The following is a 22,204-nucleotide window of genomic DNA, read 5'->3' as shown; positions in this document are numbered from 1 at the left end:
TTTTCTGACGTTAATATGACTGGCAATGATGCCTTGTGTTTTCATATATGTATAAAAACTTATGTATCTCTTTAATTTTCCTTTGCTAAGCATATCCAGTTTGTCCAGCCTTTTTTATTCACATTTATTTACTTAAAACATTTATTCCTTGCTTTTGATCATGGTGGATAGGAACATAAGTTAAAATAATAATAATTCAGCCACAAAAAAACAACTTAACAGCAATAAATAAAGCAGTCAGAAAGCACTAAAATAGCAGAGAAAAATAGTTTTCAAACATAGAACTCATTAAAAAAAAATTAACCAGAGCAATTAAAACTAAAAAGGAAACAACCATTTATGAGGCAAGAGCCTTCCTAAAAGGGAAGGTTTTGGTGATCTTATGAAAGCCCATTAGAGAGAGGGAATTTCCACAACTTGCATAGCGCTCTCCTTGGTCCCATCTAGGTTCATATTTCTGGGGGTGTTGGGACATACAAGAGGGCCTCTGACAATGATCTCAATAAGGAGGCATACTTGAAATTTGCCATACTAGAATTTATCCATGTTACCTTCTATCTTTCACAGTGATCCATGTGAAGCCTAACTAGTGCCAAACGGAAGGATTTCTAGAACCTCCCATGTCCTAAGCTATTGTGAATTCACCCCACTATGGTATATGCCAACAATGGGGGACCTGTGGCTCTCCTGATGTGGCTGGACTATAATTTCCATCATCCCTGACCATTGGCTATGCTGGCTGGGGCTCATGGGAGTAGGAGTCCAACAATATCTGGAGAGCCCCCATCCCTGCTACTTTTATTTTTCATTCAGCAATGACAGAGGATGAGTTTGTTGTCTATAACTAAGGCTGAGCCAAAATTGGAGACATTTTTCCTGAACATTTTTAATACTGTTAGAAAGCATTCCCCACCCAGCTCAAGCAATTTTCTGGAAATTGTGTTGAAAGACAGGTGAGAAGTATTCACTCATTCAGAGCAAGGGCTATGTGATACAGGAAACATGTCTCTCAATTGGCTTTGTTTGACCACATTGACACTAACACTGATAGGCTAAATAATGTGATGCCTTCTGGTTGACTAGATCCCTAATTAGTTAGGATAACTCATAGAAGGAAAAAGCACAGGAAAATGATACTGCATCAACAGCAGAAAAAGGAAACAATGGTGGTGAACAGCCATGAAGAATAATGGGGGCTGGAAATCAATACTTGCATCCAGAAAACAAAGCAGGAGATTTAGCACAGACTTAACTATAATCTGGTGGGCCTCTTCAGACGTTACAAGGCCTTCAGAATTCTGTTGAGGGGGGACTAGAATCAGGGTTCAATTACGTCTACAGAGCAGGCCTCAGTATTATGCGACATCTGGTGGTGGTGTACAAAATCTGCTTACAAACACACACACAGAGAACAATAGCCTCCTGGCAGCAGTATTACTACCACTTACTGAAAGAGGCAAGGCAACAATGAGGTTGGGGCTGCCTCACCCTCCCGATAAGCAGCAGAGACGCCCATGATGGGAGGCTATTGCTGTGGCTCTGTCCTGCCCAGGCGAGACATTCCTGTCTACTGCTTTGGTAGAAAATTGTGTTGAACATTCCATTAGCACTAGTTAAAGACTAACCATATCCATATTTGTGCGCAAGTGAACCATCAGGTGGCGCATGATTCCGTTTCTCTTACATCTCTTCATATACATCTGGGACCTTAGGGTAAAGGGAGGGGAATAATAAATAAATAAATACATAAAGCAAGCAGCCCCTTTTGATATTCATATTAGGGCCTACTTTATCTTCAAACAGAGGAGCACATGAACACATATAGTTCCTGCAATCACATCAGATTTCAAGAAGAAGTTCCTGTTAAGATTCAACTCTATTTTTTATTCTTTCCATGCATTTGGCAGTTAATGTTTTGGTTATAAGGACAAATACTTCTTTAAGATACTGAGGGATTTCAATCAGGGCAATTCCACTTAATGTCAAGGGATTCATACTACAGTCTCACTTAGCGTAAATGAAAACAAAAGTTACCAAGAGGCTTATGAGGCTTTCCTGCCTCTTCACTTATTTCAAAATGCCATGAATGAAGCCTCCCATATTGCTTTTACCATGCTACCATTTGTTTTCAGAGATCTTCTGACAACGGTCTGCATCTTATGATAAAGCTTCCCCCCTCCCTTTCAGAATGTTTGCAGCTGCAAGCAGAAGGAAAATAACATATCTGGAGACCTATGAGAGCAAGAAGTCACTTTAATGAAATCTGACGCTGACCTCAGCACTATCTCCATCTGAAAGGAAGCTAAGGAGCCTCCTTGTAAAGTGACAAAGCAAATACTTCCAGGACTGAGTTGGATGGAATTATTTTAATAAGAAGAAAAGGTTCTTGGCAAGAAAGCACCTGAACATGAGATATCAATCAGGTCATTTGGCCAGCTTCCTTGACTATGGAGCCGTGTAGAACATTACCAGTTGCATGAGACATGAAAATTATAATTCAGATACCATACCTTGTGTTTCGTTTGGTCTTGCAACGAACCCAACATGCTCACACCAATGCAACCACAAGGTTTCCTGAACCCACTCATGTTCACAGAGGAGTCCTTAAAAGCCTAGCTGAGGAAACACAAATTGAGAAGCAAGCAAGGTGAAAGTGTAGGACAGGCAGAAAGAATCTCTGGTCTGTGAGCAAAATATGGTCTGCCAAGCCTTTCAATAAGGCCAGCTAGACTCTCCTTAGGCCACACACACTTCCCCAAGACATGCCTTCTCTCCCAAGGCTCCGCGCCTCAATGGCCTCTGTGTGTGTGTGTGACAGAGAGAGCATGTCTGTGTGGAAATGGGATGTATGCATGCTCTTTGGGCTCCTCCAGAGCATTTAATGAACATTCATCCTGATTTGTTGGCACAAAGGGTAGAGGCATACTTACTATTCTCCCAGTTTTACTTCTCTTTCTTGAAAATGGGGGCACATGACGCTAGTCAAACCCTGCCCCTTTTTACTGTAAAACCAGGTGGGATCAGCTTGTGTTTGTGTGTGTGTGTGTTTTATTTGCTTCAAACAGATTTTGCAACTGATTGGCAGATCAACCCATTGTCCCTCCAGGTGTGGCCAATGGAAATGCTTTGCTGTAGGCAACTAGTGTGCTCACAGCCAAAGTTTATGTATAGGTTAGTCTATATCCAGTCTTTATTCATTCTGATTTGTTTATCAGATGGTTATGCAACAATGAGCACTGATCCTGATTTGCTTGCATCCTCCCATTGGTTCATCCCACACTTTTGAATGCATTTCCCTGTTACTTTTCTAACTGCAAAAAAGTCTTTTTTTAAAGGGTATTTGTTGTGTTAGGGCTTTAATTACTCACATCTACATTTCCTAGTATGTGCTTGAATCCCTCCCACAAAATACTGAGAGTCTGCAAGCATCCTTACTGGAGGGGCCCTTACCTATCTTCCTACCATCCTATCTTCCTAACCTGGAATAGGGAGTGTGTCATGTCTATGTGTGCTGGGCAGCATTTTTTAATGAACCGAGTAGAGTGAATGATATTGAGGTAGTGGGCAATGGGGAGTGTGGGTGAATATAGTCATATTTAGACTACAGTTTAGCTGCTGTCTTGTTTTATAGATTAGATTTTATTGATTGATTGATTGATTGATTGATTGATTGATTGATTGATTGATTGATTGATTGATTGATTGATATCCTGCCCTTCCTCCCACCGGAGCCCAGGGCAGCAAACAAAAGCACTAAAAACACTTTAAAACATCATAAAAACAGACTTTAATATACATTAAAACAAAACATCTTTAAAAACAATTTTATTATTTATAATTGTGTTATTGTGGGTTTCTTAATGATATTACATGATAGAAGGGTCAGCTCCTAATGATCTTTATTGCTTGAAAGCAGATTTGGGATTCATTTGAATGGAAAGCGACATAGAAATGCAATCAATATATCTGCTTTTTTTAAAAGAGCTTTTCTATTGTTAGGGTAGCTGTTTCAAACTGGACCATAATGCCATAAAAACTGGTGCTGGTGGGAGGCAAGACCTATTTCAGCATCTGGTCTCCGTGGACAGCTCCTGGAGACCAAACACCCTCCTAGGACCCACTAGAGTTCGCTCCAGCCTTGAAGCCCTGGTGCTGATCGCTCTTTTGTCCCTCTATCAACCCATTTCCCCAGCTGCAGTACAATCAGGACTGGGTCCAGGTTTAGGGTTGCCAGGCCAGAAGCATCCCAAACCCTGAGATTTCAGGGGTGGGCCTGAGTGATGTCACAGGGGTGGACCCTAGTGATGTCATTAAACATGATACATTACTCATCAATCACAGTTGCTTGGGGCATACAATTAAAACAAAAACATTTATCTGATTGGAAATTAAGATAGAAATCTTAGCTAAAAGATGGACCCTGGGTAGGGAACATTTAATCTAGCCTATTTGCTTCTGGGAAAAAGGGTTTAAGGGCCCTCAGGTCAAGCTAGTCACCAGAAGGCCATCATAGGAAAAAGGAGTCTATAGTTGTGGAGATGTTACATGGGAGCACTTAGGAGTAAAGATAGTTGCCCCTGAAGGCTGCAATTCTAAACACTAAGGGACTAAGACCCATAGAACTCAATAGGACTTTTCAGTAGATATAGTTTGGAATGTGCTGTTGGTAAAGCTTGACTAGGGATCCTCTGCAAAAATATCCATATCCAAGCAGGGTTGGCAATCCCCTGCCTGGAATGCCCTGCCTGCCTTTTAATGTGGCTGCTCTAAACTTCTTTACAGATTTGACCCTTCCCTTCAGAAAAAAGTTTGAGAAATGAGTAAGAGTAAGAGGATTTTCTACCCTTTTCTGTTTACCCTGTGGAATGCTATAAACTCACTTTGACAGCCAATCCAATTCCAGTAGTAATAATTGACAGACAGAAAACACACATGGTTTGGTCTACCTTCACAGGCAGCAGCTTGGGAACAACAATTGCAGCCACACTTTCCAATATGTGAATTCTCTTTTACCACTATTGGGCAAGAAAAAAACCATCATGCAACCAACAAGGTGCATCATCAATGGGTTTAAGGGGGTTGAGTTGAGCACATGAAACCACTGTTGTTGCTTCTATGGATATAAGGAAGTGAGGTTAAAGGTGCATGAAATGCAAATAGAAAAAGAAAAACAAAAGACAATGATTTCCTAAATGCAATACCTTACCAAGCACAACAAGATTCCTATGTGTAAGACAGAAAACTCAGCATCCCACAACCAGTCAGGATTTTTAACTAAAAACCAAAACTTAAAAAACTTGGCAGCCAGTCAGCCAAGGTCAGAGAAATCCCCATGCAGCACAACCTGATCCAGGGCTGCAGTTAGTGCAGAATGCTGTGGCACGATTGCTGACATGAGTGAGACCCTATCAGCACATAATACCTCTGCCCTGAAATCTGCACTGGTTGCTGATTTGCTACCAGGCCAAGTTCAAGGTGTGCTTTTCATGTTATGGGTGCCACATAGTACTTGTTCTGCTCTTGTAATAAATCAGTCCTTCATTGTGGCAGCACCTATGCTTTGGAACTCCCTGCCAATTGACATTAGGCAGACACTTTCATTGTACTCTTTTCAGCACCTGCTAAAAACATTTTTGTTTAGGCAAGCTTACCCAGGCATGTAGAAGCTATTGTGTTTTTATCTGTTTTTAACTTGTTGGTTTTATTGTATTGAATGTTTTTAATTACCTGTCAACTGTTTTTGCCAATAATTCTATTGTTTTAATTCCTTCTGTAAACCACTTACAATAAAACGGTATATAAATGTTGTAAATAAAACACATAAATAAATTTCAGAGTCACTGTGGCCGTTGGGTATCTTTCCTCTTTTGGGAACAAAGAAGTTTGCCTTATACTGACGCAGGCCATTTGGTACCACATAGTTCAGTACTAATTACATGGACTAGCATTGGCTCTCCAGGATTCTAGGCAATAATCTTTTCCAGAAGTTGAATTTTGGACCTTTGCATGCAACTCATATGCCCTATCACTGAGCTACAGCCCATCCCCTATTTAAAAAAGTATCTTTTAAAATTGTTCTTTTCAATTCAAGAATGAATGCACATCATACCTAGGGCAGATCCACACCATTCATTTAAAGCACATTCAACACATATTTGAAGCACATGAATCACACCACAGAATCATGGGAACTGTAATTTGTTAATGATGGTGGGAACTATAACTGTGAGGGGTAAACTATACTTCCCAGGATTCTTTAGGGGAAGTCATGCCCTTTAAATGCAAGTTGGATGTGCTTTAAATGTATTGTGTGGATCTACTTCACCTGCATGTAAATCATTTTAATTATTTTTTTAAAATAGAAATGAGCTATAATGTTTTCTGAGTGACCAGGGGCTACTCACCATTCCTCAGCCTAATCTGCCCCTCAGGATGAAATCAGAGGGGAACCATGACCATCCCAAGGAAGAAGGGCACACTGAAAATGTAGAGGAAATAGTAATGTACAACCATAATGTGAAATCAGATACTTATTGGGACATAGATGAAGGAATATTTATATAAGCATGACTGTCAAAGATTTCATTATTTACACAACCTGTAAAGATATTTATAGTGCAATGCTATGACTGTTTACTCAGAAGCAAGTCCCAAAGTATTCAATGGAGCTTACTCAAACATGGAAGTGTGCACAGACCTGCAACCTCAAGTGATAAGGAACTTCAATCACCCAACCCAAAATTCAGAATCATGCCACTTTAAGCTGTTTTGAAACTGTTTATACTTGTTTTTATCGTTATTGGATTTTAAAGGGATTTATTTCTTGTTGTGAGCTGCCTTGGTTTCCAATCAGGAACCCTACCTCACAGGGTTGTTGGAAAGACTCCATATACCCACACACACTGGAGATGTAAAAATACCAGAGCTTGGAAAAGTTACTTTTTTGAACTACAACTCCCATCAGCCCAATCCAGTGGCCATGCTGGCTGGGGCTGATGGGAGTTGTAGTTCAAAAAAGTAACTTCTCCAAGCTCTGAAAAATACATACACCCCATATAATAGTTTATTGTCCAAACCAGTTGGTCATTGCAGAATATATATTTTAAATAAAATCAGTATTAGCTTCCTACATAATAAAAGCAGTGACACCTAAGTAAGCCTTGCCTAACTGCTTTAAAAAATAGGATTGGAGGGAGAAAGATTTACAACACAAACACAATTCTTTGTTATGTTCACTCACAAGTCCCATTAATTTACAGCACAATCCTAACCATGTCTACTCAAAAGTAAGTCCTATTTAATTCAATGGGATTTACTCTGGGTATGTGGGATTAGCATTGCAGCTTTACTCCCAGAAAAGTGAGTATTGGACTAAAGCTTCATATTGGGAAGGTTTTCAGAACACTGACCTCTTCAACAGACCAGGAAAATTTAAACTTGTTTGACTCCTGCACACCAGAGAGAAAAAGACTGAAAGGTATATACCTATTCAATTTATGAGGTTTTCAGATAAGCAGGAAAAAACAACAGTTTTCTGCCCTTGCAATGGAGTCTAGCTACTGCCTGGAGGTCAACAAGTCACTTGTCAGTCACAACCCTAACTTTACTTATTGGCTATGAACCTGAAATGGTGGGGTTAGAGCGGCCAACTATGAGTTAATTTAACAGGTTGCGGGGGGAGCTGACATTTGGTGTATATCTTGTGAACCAGACCACCTAGAAACTTTTTCTTTTAATGAAAGCTGAGAGTGCGAAAATTAAGCTGACTCACCTGAAGACCTAAAGAGGGCCCCAAAAATCTGGAGTTTCTGGGCAAAAACTGGAGACCTGGCAACCCTATGGGGCCTTGGCAGAAATGGGCCCTCTCCTACATTTGGGGGGGGCTTTCATGTTTATCTGGTGGTGGCAGCAGCAGACAACTTCTTTGCTCTCATCATTCCTAGGCAGGAGATGTCATCTTAATTTTCCAGAATGTTCAACAAAATTTGGAGGGCATCATGATTATCACTGCACTAAACATTTGCACTAAAGGTGTGATCTGGTGCTTGAGACAGACAGGGAGTAGCTGGTTGCTCCTTCATCACTGTCAGCCTTAAACTTGCAAGAGATCCCTTCTTGTCCTTCATATGATTTGTGTGTGTGTGTGTGTGTGTGTGTGTGTGTGTGTGTGTGTGTGTGTGTGTGTGTGTGTGTGTGTGTGTGTGTGTGTGTGTGTGTGTGTGTGTGTGTGTGTGTGTGTGTGTGTGTGTGTGTGTGTCTGTCTGTCTGTCTGTCTGTCTGTCTGTTTGGGTAAGCCAGTATAATGAACATTTTTATTAGAGAATAAATTTTGAATTCTTCATGCAACCAGAAGATCCACAGAATTCAAATAGGAGTTAAGGAAGTGCTGATTCATGCATACACACACACACACACACACACACACACACACACACCCCTTCAGGTTAGTTTAACTTGCTATTATGTAGTCCAACTTTTATCAAAGTTTCTTTTCTCTTCATTCCTTTCACATTTTACAAAGGCCATTGCAACATCAATTTTTTACTGACTTCTAACCCCAGAAATCTATTTGTTGCCTGTGTGTTGTCCTTTTGAACCTTAGTAATGAAAGTTCTGTTTAGGTTATCTCACTGACCCTTAGACTATATTATCTAGGAAACTATAAACTTCACATATATATATATAGGACAGACTTAAGCAAGTTCTTTTTGCAGATCTTGTTTCCAAGTTCCACATCTGAGCCATCCTTGGATTTAAACACCTAGCTACAATGCCTGCTGATTACAATGGAACGTGGGAGATGGAATCCAATGAAAACTTCGAAGGTTACATGATTGCATTAGGTAATTATAACACAGATTTAATCCAGTGTTACATTTTGTCTTTATAACAAGCCATTTACTCATCTCTAAACAGATATACTTAGCAGTAAGCCCAGTGGGTACAATGGGATATACATCCTAGCAAGTATGTTTTGGATTGTAGCTCAAGCCTTTCTCTGGCTTTTCCTTTCTTTCTCCTGTGCAAAAGAATTTGTCAGTCATATTTAAATGCCTATGCTATATATGAGAGATATCATTGAACAAGCGAGCAGACATTCTGCTGCGGAAAGGCAAAGGTGATATGCACTGACTCAAACTGCAAATGGATCAGAAAACCTGTTTTCCAGTGCAATTATATGGAGAAGGTCATAGCTCAGTGGGTTACAGCATCTGTTTTGCATGCAGAAGGTCCCAGGCTCAATCCCCAGCATCTCCAGGTAGGGCTGGGAGAAACCTCAGTCTGAAAACCTGGAGAGCCACTGCCAGTCAGTGTAGACAATGCTGAGCTAGATGGACCAATGATCTGACTCAGTATAAGGCAGCTTCCTAAGTTCCATGTCTGTTGAGAAGTAAGGATGACTGAATTCAGTGTGTCTTGCTCCCAGGTAAGGGTGTAGAGGATTGTAGCTTGAATCTTGTATGCTACTGTTTATAGGAAACTCTCTCTGCTTCCAATTCGACATCATAATGCACAACTGGAAACACAGGTGGTGTTTCTGGAAAATGTAGGCTACCCCCCACTCCCACCTCTGGGCTACCTCTGTATTAACAGCAGAAAGATGGCCCTAAAGAATGCACATGGACCGCATTTGCCCCTGTATGCTACATGAGCACACCTGGTGCCCAACATAAATAGTGTGGGTGTGGGGAGGGGGGCAATCATGCAGAGGAAGATGTCTTAACTGTACTTAGCCACACTTTCAAAACTTATTAACATACAGAAATCTTTTCCCCAAGAACATATTGCAGGAGGGCTTCCCCACCCCAACCCCGACACTACGATTATGTCTACATGGCACAAGCAGCATGTTGCTCCTGGGTCCTAGATGTTTATACTAACTCTTGCAATTCTGCCAATATGTCCCTGAGGTATCCCAGCAGTCAGGATGCCCTGTTCTCTGGGGATATTTGCTCATGCAATGAATCTGGCTGCAAGTCAGCAATCCAATAGGTAAGACTGCCAGCAGATACAAAGAGTAAAAATCGGGTCATTGTGGTATGGAAAGAGTCCCTATTCGACTAAGGAGCTTTTATTCTCTTACTTAATCTTAAGGTTCTTTTCGACTCTTCCTTGTCACTCGAGGCTCAGGTAGCCTTGGTGGCTCGGAATGCGTTTTACCATCTTCGTTTGGTAGTCCAACTACGCCCCTATCTTGGCAGTGACGACCTCGCCTCAGTTGTTCATGCTCTAGTGACCTCTAGATTGGATTACTGTAATGCACTCTACGTGGGGCTGCCCTTGAAGACGGTTCGGAAGCTGCAGCTACTGCAAAACGCAGCAGCCAGACTGCTGACGAGGACCAAGCGGTCCTCACATATTACACCTGTTCTGGCCCGTTTGCACTGGTTGCCGATTTGTTTCCGGGCCAGATTCAAGGTGCTGGTATTGACCTATAAAGCCTTACACGGTGTGGGCCCGCAATATCTGATGGAACGCCTCTCCCACTATGAACCTACCCGTACACTTCGTTCGACATCTAAGGCCCTCCTCCGAGTACCGTCTCACCGAGAGGCTCGGAGGGTAATGACAAGATCTAGGGCCTTTTCGGTGGTGGCCCCCGAATTGTGGAACAGTCTCCCCGAGGAGGTACGCCTGGCGCCTACGCTGCTATCCTTTCGGCACCAGGCTAAAACCTTCCTATTCTCCCAGGCATTTTAATATATTTCTATGTATTTTACTGTTTTAATGTTTTAGCTATGTTATTATGAATTTGTATTTTTATCTGTGATTTTGTTCATTTATTGTATTATTGTATGTTGTACACCGCCCAGGGAGCCATTGGCTATGGGTGGTTTATAAATGAAATTAAATAAATAAATAAATAAATAAATCACTAGCTCTGCCAAAGGGTGCTACTTCCTGAGAAGTGTGCAGACAATCGCTGCTTAATGTATACATGTGTACATTCAGACAAGAGATCTTTCCAGTGCATAACAAGCCACTTCTGAAACAAGGATGTTTCAAAGACAGTATTTAATATCACCAAAGGAGGAGACTCTCATAAAAAAGTAAGGTGTCCTGTTCTACAGGGAAGGATCCTAGCATGTAGAAGGCCACAAGTTCAATCCCTGGCATCTGCCAGTAGGGCTAGAAGAGACTCCTGCCTGAAACCATGGAAAGCTGCTGCCAGTCAGTGTAGACAATACTGAGCTAGAGGCAGCAATGGTCTAACTCACTATAAGGCAGTTTCCGAGGCTCCTACTCAGAACACATGGCTTTACTGTTTCGAAAAGTATGTTAGAACGTAATCAGGCCCATTGTTAACATATTTCTTGGTGTCTCTGCAGGCATCGACTTTGCTACACGGAAGATTGCAAACCACCTGAAGCAAACAAAGGAAATTATTCAAGAGGGAGACCATTTCAAGACGAAAACCCTGAGCACTTTCAGGAACTACGAAGTGAATTACACCATAGGAGAGGAATTTGAAGAGCACACCAAGGCGCTTGACAACCGAGTGGTGAAGGTAGAAACTGATGATTTGTTTTCCATTTACACAGCAGTCAACACCAGAACCTGACACTCAAGAAAACAGGTTGAAGGCAAATTATAAATGTTAAAGAAATGTTTATTTATAAAGAAGCAGTGATTTGCATTTCAAAATTTGGATGTTTTTCTATGGCAGTTATTTATTCCATATGCAAATCATGACCGTTTTTCAACCAGGTGACAGCAAGACAGAATTACTTTTTCATCTGCATTCTTATCCCCAGCTGAAAACTATGAGCACCCTGCGCTGTTCCCCACAGGCTATAGCAGATTCCTCTCCTCGGTGGAAGTGACTGCTAAGCCATCTTCCCTTCTGGACGACTGCATATAACCATTCAACCTGTGGTGGCACCTTTTTCATGCAAGCTTCTGCCACCTCCCTGCAGCTCCCTTTTTCTGGTGAACTTTTTCACTATGATCACAATCTAAATTTTGTACACCAGCTGAGTCTGATGACCCATTCATTACAAACTATATCATAGTTAGGGCTGCTGGGAACTGGGATCCAGGAGTTGAGTCAGGAAGCCAGAGCTGAGGACCAAAGCCAGGAAGACCTTCTTGCTCATGCATGCTCATAGCCCTGTCCATTGTAGCCCAATAGCTAGCCTGAGAAGGCAGGGTCATTTCACCCTGAGAGTGCGTCATAATCAGGAAGATGCTTCAAGCTGCAGTTCTGATAGTTCACCAGATGGGTAGCCAAAGCTTTCCCTGATCTAAGTATAGCAGCTCTTGGCCGCTCTTGACACTGGCTGTATACACACCATACATTTAAAGCACATCCTTCCAAAGAATCCTTGGAACTGTAATTTGTTAAGGGTGTTGGGAACTGTAGCTCTGAGAGGGGTAAGCTACCGTTTCCAGGATTCTTTATGGGTATGTGTCCTCTAAATGTGCTTTGAATATATGGTGTGTATGCCCAATGCACACAGCTGGTATAGCACAGTGGGGAGGAGAGCCTGGCTGGGAGTCCAGAGTCTGTGAGTTTAAATCCCCGCTCGTGTCTCCTGGGTGTCAAGGGCCAGCTAAAGATCACCCCCACAGTGAGTGGCTCAGGGGTTACATGCCCTGCCACCTGTGTAGCCATGCATAGTCCCAAGGAGCTCAGTTGCCCCCCAGATGGCAGTTGCGGACAAGGAAGGGTTGGCTTGTGCAGCTGTGGCAAGCTGAGCAAGCCCTAGCCAGCTGGGGAGGACTAGCCTCAGAGGAAGGCAATGGTAAACCCCCTCTGAATACCACTTACCATGAAAACCCTATTCATAGGGTTGCCATAAGTTGGGATCGACTTGAAGGCAGTCCATTTCCATTTTTCATGCCCAATGCATTCCAATCTGAGAGAAGCAAATGCATGCTTTTGCAATCTGCATTGGCTCCTCTCTTGAGTTTGTGTTGCTCTTCCCTCGCTTGCAAGCAGCAGGCTAATGCAGCAGGAAGCACAATTCTTTCTCTGCAACCAGCCTTTGAAAGCAGCAGCAAAATGTCTGTGTGAGTTCAGTTCAGTATTTGATTGTGCAGAATAGGTGGGTGTATGTTGCTGCATGGGGAGCATGGGGAAAATGCAGAGTGGTACGGGGCGGTATGCTTTGGTCCTGTCTGTATGTGTAGGCAGGCAGAATGAAAGAGTTGTTTAAAAGAGTTTCTAGTGTTGTTCATGGCTGAGGGGGGATTATCCAGATCCTAATCCAATTCTCTATCCATTGCATTTATACATACAGTATGTAAATGCTCATTTTGTTTTATCTATAATTTTATTGTCTTTTGTGGACCCCTTCTAAACCAAAGTAAAGAACTTTTCAGTTTCTTTAGGTTCTATTTGTAAAACTGCAATGTTAAAGCATCCACAGTCTTTTTCAGTGCGAGAGGATGGGAAGAAAACCAGACTTTGGCCACGCCCCCATGCCCTTGTTGGCTATGTCCCTGTGACCTCATAGCAGCCCCACCAGTTTTAGAGGGCCACCACTACCTTAACCTCAATAAAACACACAAAGAGAAAACAAAGGTTGGCTTATTAAAAGAGGAAACATGAAAAACATAGCATATTCAGTTGCAATTAATACAAGCAGCATCTAACTTCACCCCACTCATTCGTTCCCTAACATTATAGATAGCATAAAACAGAGACCCTAAACCTAATTACATTCAAAGTTGCACAAAGTCATACAGAGAAAAGGAGAGAAACTCAAGATTTGGGGATGAAATAACTTTCCTGAAGACTGTAGCGAGACTCTAGTCAGAATGGAACTTCCTTATCTAGTCAGTGAGCCAAAGCTCCACCCTTGCTATAACCTTCACCAGATGCAAAAGATCTCACCCTTCCTTAATTCTCATGTTTTCATGTAGTCCCAATGCTGTTCCTAGACTGCGTTGTATAGAGTGAGAAAGTTGTTGGAGTCCCAAGAGGTTCTAGCGACTCCCCAAATATACTAGATTTAAATATACTTTGGAACTTCATTGAACTGAATGTAAATTGGGAGGGATGTGCTAGTGAGTGATTTGGTAAATGAAAGATTATCCTGTGTCTTGACTCTTCTACCTGTCCCAAGTTAAATCTTTTACTTGCAGCCTCCAGAGAAATTGTATACATGTAAATTAAACCTAAACCTTGTCTTGTGTGGGTTTCACTGACTCTAGCTTTACCCTGGGCACAGACCATCGTTTAGTTAAAGGAATTATTCTTAAGCAAACCTGAAATTTGGAATTTTCCTTATTGCTTGTTACCTCTGTTGGTATATGTCTTCCTGAAGTCAGCAAACAAGTTCTGACTATCCCGTGACTTGGGGTCAACGTAAGGCCTGTATTACAGAGGTCACCAAACTATAGATTCATATGCTCTGATCCACTGAGATTAATCTGAGAATAAAGCCTCATTTTAATGCACTGGCCCTGAATCAAATCCCTGTGAGACATGTGCCTTCGCTTCACCCAGTCATCCAACAAAGATGCTGTGGCAAAACGTTGTATTAAAGCTCTCTCCACTTCTTCCATCATCTCTGGTTCTGAGGAGAAAATTATAATGCAAAAGACAAGCAGTGCAGGGCTGTCAAAATCTGAATTGGTCAAAAAAAAAAAAAGTCAAAGAAACGCCCATTCATCAAGCTGTGAGATAGTTAGGCCAGATTGACCTATTATGGAACAGTTTTCTCCCATTGTCTGTTATGGAAACATTTGTTTTTGTTTGTGTGTAGGGGGGGAGGGGGTTGTGTTATTTTGTTTTTGTATGACAGTGAGATCTGGTGACATTTGGTGGTGTGAAGGGATGGGAGACTCTCTTGATTGCTCTTAAGGGAAATACATTGCATTGCTCAGTCTCTCCGAAAATACTGCTCTGATCCTGGGCCAATTTTTATTTTACTCATTTCCACCCACTGAATGGAGTGAAATGGGGTTAAGGGAGACTATTCACTCTCGTTCAAGATATTATTTTACATGCAGCAGCTTTACAATTGAAATACATTTTATTCCAAATTCTAAGTGGAGGAGTGCCTACATGACTCTGTATCTATAGGGCTACAGGGTTAGAAGAACAGAATGGCAAGATTTACAATTCCCAAAGTATTTTTTTCCCAAGGAGAATGGGGAGAAATTTGCTACTTATAGCCAACTTCTTTCCTATCATGTGTGACCTTTTTATGCCCTGACATCACAGCATGCTCCTTATACCTCTGTCAAAGCCATCCTTTACCAGCCCTATCTCGGGTAGAAAACTGCCTCTTCCCTGAACTTTCTATAACCTCAATTTTCTCCTCCTATTTCACTGCTGTTATCTGACTGAGAGTAGAAAAAGCATCTTATTTCTCTTATAATTCTATCCGATTTCTTATCAAGATGATTTCTGCCCAATATTCCCCCACCAGCATACTGCTATTTTTGCAGGAGATTCAAGAATTAATTATTTTAAAAGAGCTATTCTGCACATCTGTTCTTTTCAATGCAGAGATGTGAGATGTTGCCAGATATCTGCAGAGGTTATGTTTTCTCCTGATCACAACCGTAGTGAAGCAACAAGAAAGAAAGAAAGAAAGAAAGAAAGAAAGATCGGGCTAGAATTCAAAGAGGTCCTGCTGTGTGCCAGCACTTCAGTAGTACCCATGCACAGGGCTTTCCCACTTTTCTAAATGCATCACCTTGCTGTTGAAGAAGAGCCTATTCCCAAAGGATTCTCATGTTTTAGCAGTTATATCGTGGACAGTGTGAGGAACAGCAGTTGTGATAGGGCTCCGTCCAATATCCTTGCTGTGCACATAGCACAGCCCTTTGTAATAGTCTGGCCATTGTAAGGTTGAACCAGACTTTCAGTTCCTTCCTTCCAATTCCTTTCTGTTTCTGTCCTGTGTTATTCCAGCAGATAAACAGCCTGTTTTGCAAGCCTGCAAATCAAGTGAATTGGGAGGGGGGGATTCAGATATTAAAAGATGTTCCTATACAACAGTTTTGAATGCAAGCTGCTGTGAAGAATCGTCCCCAATAACCCCTCCACATCCAAAATAGAAGTGCATACATGCTTGTGTGTGTATATTAATGTTGCAGTAGTTAAAATGATCCACAACTTCCCTGCTGCTGTGCTTTACAGTGCTTCTGTTGCTTTCTTCTGAGGAAGAACAGAATAATGCAAATTTCACTTCTGTGCTCTGTTTTCTGGAGACAAATTCCATCATAAATTTACTTTATTTAATTATCTTCTTTTGTGTGTATATTATGGATCATTGTGTCAGGAGAAATAGCTAGGAATTGAAAACATAAAATACTTTTAGTGACATTATTGGCTTTCTACTTAAATTTGGAGAGCGGGGAGGGGGCAGGGAGGATGGTAGTGTTGGTTGTTGAGTTCCCTCCCTGAATAACTATATGCAGCCACAGTGTCAGGTTGGTTCCAGTTCATTCTGATTTGTTTTGAGCCTTTCAGTGTTTCTAGAATGCTACTGAACATTTGATTCTTGCAGACACTGGTGACCTGGGACGGTGATAAGCTAATCTGTGTCCAGAAAGGTGAAAAGAAAAATAGAGGCTGGAAACATTGGATTGAAGGAGACAAACTGCATCTGGTAAGAGCCAAATCAGTGATTGACCAAAGGATATACCAAAGGCAGAACCTCAGCCAAGTTCTGCAACTTTTCCAAGGATTTTTAATAGCCTTTGCTCTCTTAGCTTTCATACCTATGCATAACTTCATTTTGAAACTGCTTGGCTATTCCTTTATGCTCCTGTATTTTCCCTGTTTTCCATCTACCACATGTCAATAAATGTATTGATCCATGGTACTGTGCAGCTTTGGGAAACCCAGGTTCAAATCCTTGCATGGCCATGAGGTTCACTGGGTGACCTTGGGCCAGTCACTACTACTCAGCCTAATCTACTGACCAGAGGTTTTGGAAGAATGAAATAAGATAATACCATGTGCACCACCCTGAGCTACATGGAGGAAGGACAGGAAACAGATATGCCATATAAATAAATGAACCCATTCTGTAACATGGAAACCCCCATTTACTGTTTCTGCAGTAAATAATATTATAATGAACATGTTCCCCAGACCCTTGGGGCCCCAATGCCCACAATGTGTCATAACCGAGCCTTACTTGCTGTTTATCTAATCATCACACACAAGGCATATGTCATGAAGCAGCTCTTGTTGAGCTACCATCAGCCCTTCCTCAGTTTCCCCAGTGGTAAAAAGTACACTGCAAACCCTAGATCACTGAGCACCTTTCAGAAATCACAACTAATTTGAGTAATTAGGTTGCCTTGGTTCGGCTATCAATAAAAAATACCCTGCCAGTTAAAAATCAAAATTATATCAACACTGCAAAAATGTTTATTGAGGGAGGTACATGGTATTGGAATATGGTGCAGATATGAATGAATGAATGAATGAATGAATGAATGAATGAATGAAAATGCTGAACAGAAAACAGAAAAGGCAAACACTGTTTTGCTCAACTGGAAATGCAAGCATAATCTCTATGTCATGATGATCTTTGAGAATCCTTACCTACTAGTGTACTAAGATTCTAGTATTAAGATTCCAATTCAATGGGACTTACATCAATTGCAGTGGCAGCCTTTAGTACAGCAATGCCTTGGCTGCTGTTTCCCATCTGGATGATGCCCTTCCCTTGCCACAGTGATCTCATATCTTTCTATTGTCTTCTGTTCCCCATGGAAAATTTCACAACTCTGTCAATCTGATATCTGACACAGGTGAATCCTTTGTCTTATGTTGATTGTCACTTGGGCTATACCTGGGAGCAAGAACCCACTGAGTTCATGAAATCAAATCCTTGTAAGGTCATCACATTTTTACAGGAAACAGGAAATAAAGTGTGAAAGATATAAAGACATCAAAATATTGGAGGAGGGGAGAGGGAAAAAAAGAGAGAAAGTGCCTTCCCTTTATAGCAAACATCACAGTAATTAACAATACTATTTATTTGCCTTAGTTTAATTTGAAGCTATCAGGAGTATTATTTACCTACAGAACAGACGTTCTGGGGGTTGTAAGAAGAATGATGCAGAAAAGGAGGTCAGAAAATGCTCTCAGAATAATCAGCAGGCATCCAGTATATATGGTCTCTAAAGCATATAATTTAGTGCTACTGAAAAAGCTGAGTTCATACAGCTCAGTTAGTTCATGAAGTCCAAACTACAGAAATGTAGTAAGCTTGAGTGAGGCTATGGGGGCCTATAAAGAAAATAAGCAGTCAGTGAAGTATGGAAAAAAAATAAATGAGAGCTTACATAACAAGAGGACTCGAAAGAACAATCAGAAAATTGATGACAGACTTGGGTGAACCAAAAGCATTCCAATGCGGTCTTCAAAACTCTTTACAGGCGCAAGCTTCAGTGAACTGAGTGAACTGGTAAAGAAGATGGAGATTGTCAACAGACAAATGCTCAGAGCATATGGAAATGAACTTGCATATTTACTTCCTCAGATTTGGATCTAGTTCCATAATCCCTAATGGTTTTACACATCTTCTCAGTTTAGAACTGGATTGCTTGATGAGTTCATAATTTTCCTAAACACTTTCTATGCCCCAGTTCTAAATACATTTACTTGCAAGTTAATTCAGTTGATTTCAGTGGAACCTTTTCAGCCCTAGGACCATATTCCTTCTAGGCAATCTTCTGGAGGCCATGTGCCAGACTGGGTGGGGCAACAGCTGCTGCTTTTATCTTTGTACGCTATTCTACACAAACTCGCACACCCTACTCTGTTCTCCATCCAGTCAAGAAAGAAACATCACCAGAGTTCAAAGGCACTTTCTAGCCAGGCAAAGAACCAAGGAGGGTGAAAAGCAAGGGTGGTGGGAGGTGTGGCCTGGGGAGAAGAGGTGTGGTTCAGGCCGGGTGTAGGCTGAGGAGAGTCATGAAGGCAGATATAGAGGCCTGAAGGGCCACATTTGGCCCCTGAGCCTGAGGTTCCTCATCCCTGCTCTAAATAATTGGGTTGAATATCACCACCCAAATATGTATACTTTTACAGGTCCTTGGACACAATCTAAAGTTCTTTTATTCGTTTGTTTGTTTGTTTGTTTGTTTGTTTGATTGATTGATTGATTGATTGATTGATTGATATCCTGCCCTTCCTCCCAGTTGCAGGAGCCATGTGCAACCATGGGCTTGCAAGCCTCCTAGACAGACTTTTGAGTCCCACACCTTACGGATGCCTTTCCTCTCCAAGTTCCACTGTTCCATTCCATTCCAGAACTAGTTTAGAAGAACCACATTTTTTTCATCCTGATCCTTAAACCTCTGAAACATCCTCAGGAATCCAGATTCAACAAACCTTGTAACCAGATCTGTTGAGTTCTGAATTCTGGCATCTTAAGAAGTGTACATGCAAAGAAGACTACTGCACTGTTGCAACAATGACATCATTATGCATAGTGGTAAAAGGCCTCACTCCTAGCACATGTGCAGTGTAGCCTATAACACCAGACAAAAGAGTGTATATACATCAAACAACTCATAATTACATTATGGAATTTGCTGCCTCAAGATAGTGATAATAACTGCTGTCAGATGATTTTAACAGGGAATTAGATGATTACATGAGAATCCAGCTGTCAACAGCTATTACAATAGGCCTATGGACCTCCAACTGAGAGGCAGTATGCCACAGAATACCAGTTGCAGGGGAACAAAAGTGGGAGGGGCTTCCTGGATGTGTCTGATAAATTCATGGGAGAACCAGGAGGCTGGATTAAATTATCCTTTGATCTGTTCCACCAGAAGTTTGATTCCTACCAGATTCCATTCAGTCCCTCAGGCTTGGCATGGTTCTACCAGAGGTGGACTGAAAAACCTGCTACATAAGAATACAGGAAGAGGCTGCTGGATCAGGCCAGTGGTCCATCTAGTCCCACATCCTGGCCAACCAGATGCCTATAGAAAGCCCACAAGCTATTGTGATTTCCAGCAGTTAGTATTCAGAAGCATGCTGCCTCCAGCCATGGGGTCAGAGCATAGCCATCATGGCTAGAAGCCACTGTCAGCCTTATTCTCCATGTATTTGTCTAATCTTTTAAAGCCATCCAAGTTGGTGGTCATCACTGTCTCCTGGGGAAGTGAATGCCATAGCTTAACTATGAGCTGTGTAAAGAAGTACTTTCTTTTGTCTGTCCTGAATCTTCCAACATTCAGCTTCATTGGATGTCCATCACTTCTAGTGTTATAGGAGAAGGAGAAAATCTGCTGGTAGATGCTCTATAAAAAACAGAATTTGGTGGCCATCATCATCATCATATGCAGCAATACCTCATGACAGATCACAAATTTCTCCAAACGGCAGGACTGACTGTCTTAAAAATTAAATTAAATTAAAAATGAGTACAGAGTGTACTCACATGATTTATTAGCTTGTGACCCATTCACTTTTACTCTATAGCAGCTGTGCATGATAGATCATTATCCCCATTTTATAAATGAAAAACCATTTAACTGAAAGAAAAGAATCCAAAACTATATCAATGATTGCAAAATTTGTCTAGACTTAGAATATGCCCCTGCAATTTTGCAATATTCTACCTCTGTTTTCATTGTTGTAAACCAAGACAGCATATTTCTCTTTAATACAAAATTGACTGTTTGCAACCACTGAGGGACCAGTGAGGGATTAATCTGACTTACAGTAAGTGGGGTGAGGGATTAATTTCACAGATTTACAGCAGGAAGGTATTTACTATTTTCTACTCTGGTTTTAAGATTTTCATTATTATAAATTTCTACCTTTGCTTTTAGCAAAAGAAGGTCAGTAAGATGTATACAATTACCCATGGATTGATTTCATCCCTGCAGAAACCAGAATTTTATCCTACTCTGTAGCAGACTTACTTTCTGTTGTTATGAAACAAATTCAGGGTTTGCCAATAATCCTATTTGCCAGATTTGTTAGGGGTTGTATAATATTCTGAGTGAAGGTCCACGTTTTGCAGACCCTGGGTACAGAAACCATTTGATAAAGTGTTATACTTACATCCTGTTATCTTTAAAGCTTTTCCTTTTCTCCTTTTGCAATTTCCTTGTTGCTTCAGTGAGTTTAATAAATTACATTATGTTGCTTAATAATAGACTGTGCAACGTCCTACCGTTACAGAGCGATTTCCATGCATTTTTCATTTTTATCCTTTTTAAAACTCAATTCAAGTGTCAAAATCTAATTACTGCAACCTGCAGTGCTTGCTGGCTGATTGGTTACATAAAATACACTGCTCTTTTCCTTTTAATAGTCCAGCCCCACTGTTACTACTGTGGCTCGGCTGTTTTATCTGTGAGTTTGGAAAGGAGATGCTGACTACAGGAAACCCAAATGGAAATTGTCTGTGCTTACCAATGGTTTTAATGTTGTAGGAAATTACATGTGAAGACCAGGTGTGCCATCAAGTCTTTAAGAAGAAAAAATAAATGGATTTGAATCTGATCCAGCTGCACACTGTGTAATTATTATGTTCTTTGCTGTATTAAATAAATAAAACCTTGAAACTGCCAGAGATCTGCTGCTCTGTTCAATGAGGGGGAAACATCTTATAACAACATCAAACAAACACTCTCATACATGATTTCTAAAAGGGCTCTTGTTTTCCAAATCGGACTTAAATGAAGTCTGTATTTTTCTTTTAATCCTTTCGTTCCTTCTTTCTTTTTCAAACCTTGGCAAAACAAATTCCAGCACCAAAGACAAAACGTCCTACAGCAACTATGCAAGGAACAAATACATTTATCTTGACAATGGCACATCACTCCATGACAGTCTAATATACCCTAACATGTTTGGATGATGACTGGGGGAAAAGACAGTATTCAGTGTACTTTTTCTAACTAATTTAGCTTCTGGGTCACAGAGACCCTCGCTTCAGGCAACAAAACTGCTCAATAGGCTGGTAATGGGACATAGTCACTAACAGCTAGATCACTAACTTATATTTTTGAATGGAAGGTTGCGGCCATTAGGAAAGTGCTCTCTGAACAAATGTCATATGCTTCTAGTTTGGGTCCATCAGACAATTGTCTCAGAAAACTCAAGTCACAAATACTTAGTAAGCTTGATGGAAGGGTTTTAACTCATGCATCTCACAAGTGCTTCATATCATAAAGGGTATCATGGATTCAAGTCAACCAAGTCTCAATTGCTCTCCAAAGTTAAATGGAGGAATGTGACCATGAGTCTCTTCATAAA

At 41.1% G+C, this 22,204-nt stretch overlaps 1 protein-coding gene across 1 annotated transcript; it reads left to right on the top strand.

Moving 5' to 3' along the window:
• Positions 1-8,725: 8,725 nt before the first annotated feature.
• On the top strand, positions 8,726-21,459 carry RBP2 (retinol binding protein 2). The gene is made up of 4 exons (XM_061634437.1): positions 8,726-8,843; positions 11,331-11,509; positions 16,470-16,571; positions 21,379-21,459. Exons 1-4 carry the CDS (start codon positions 8,771-8,773, stop codon positions 21,430-21,432), a joined length of 408 nt encoding a protein of 135 aa, XP_061490421.1. The 5' UTR covers positions 8,726-8,770; the 3' UTR covers positions 21,433-21,459.
• Positions 21,460-22,204: the final 745 nt, after the last annotated feature.

This window comes from Rhineura floridana, chromosome 7 (assembly GCF_030035675.1).
Source record: "Rhineura floridana isolate rRhiFlo1 chromosome 7, rRhiFlo1.hap2, whole genome shotgun sequence".
In the NCBI taxonomy this organism is placed as follows: domain Eukaryota; kingdom Metazoa; phylum Chordata; class Lepidosauria; order Squamata; family Rhineuridae; genus Rhineura; species Rhineura floridana.
This window is presented reverse-complemented; position numbering and strand designations above follow the sequence as displayed.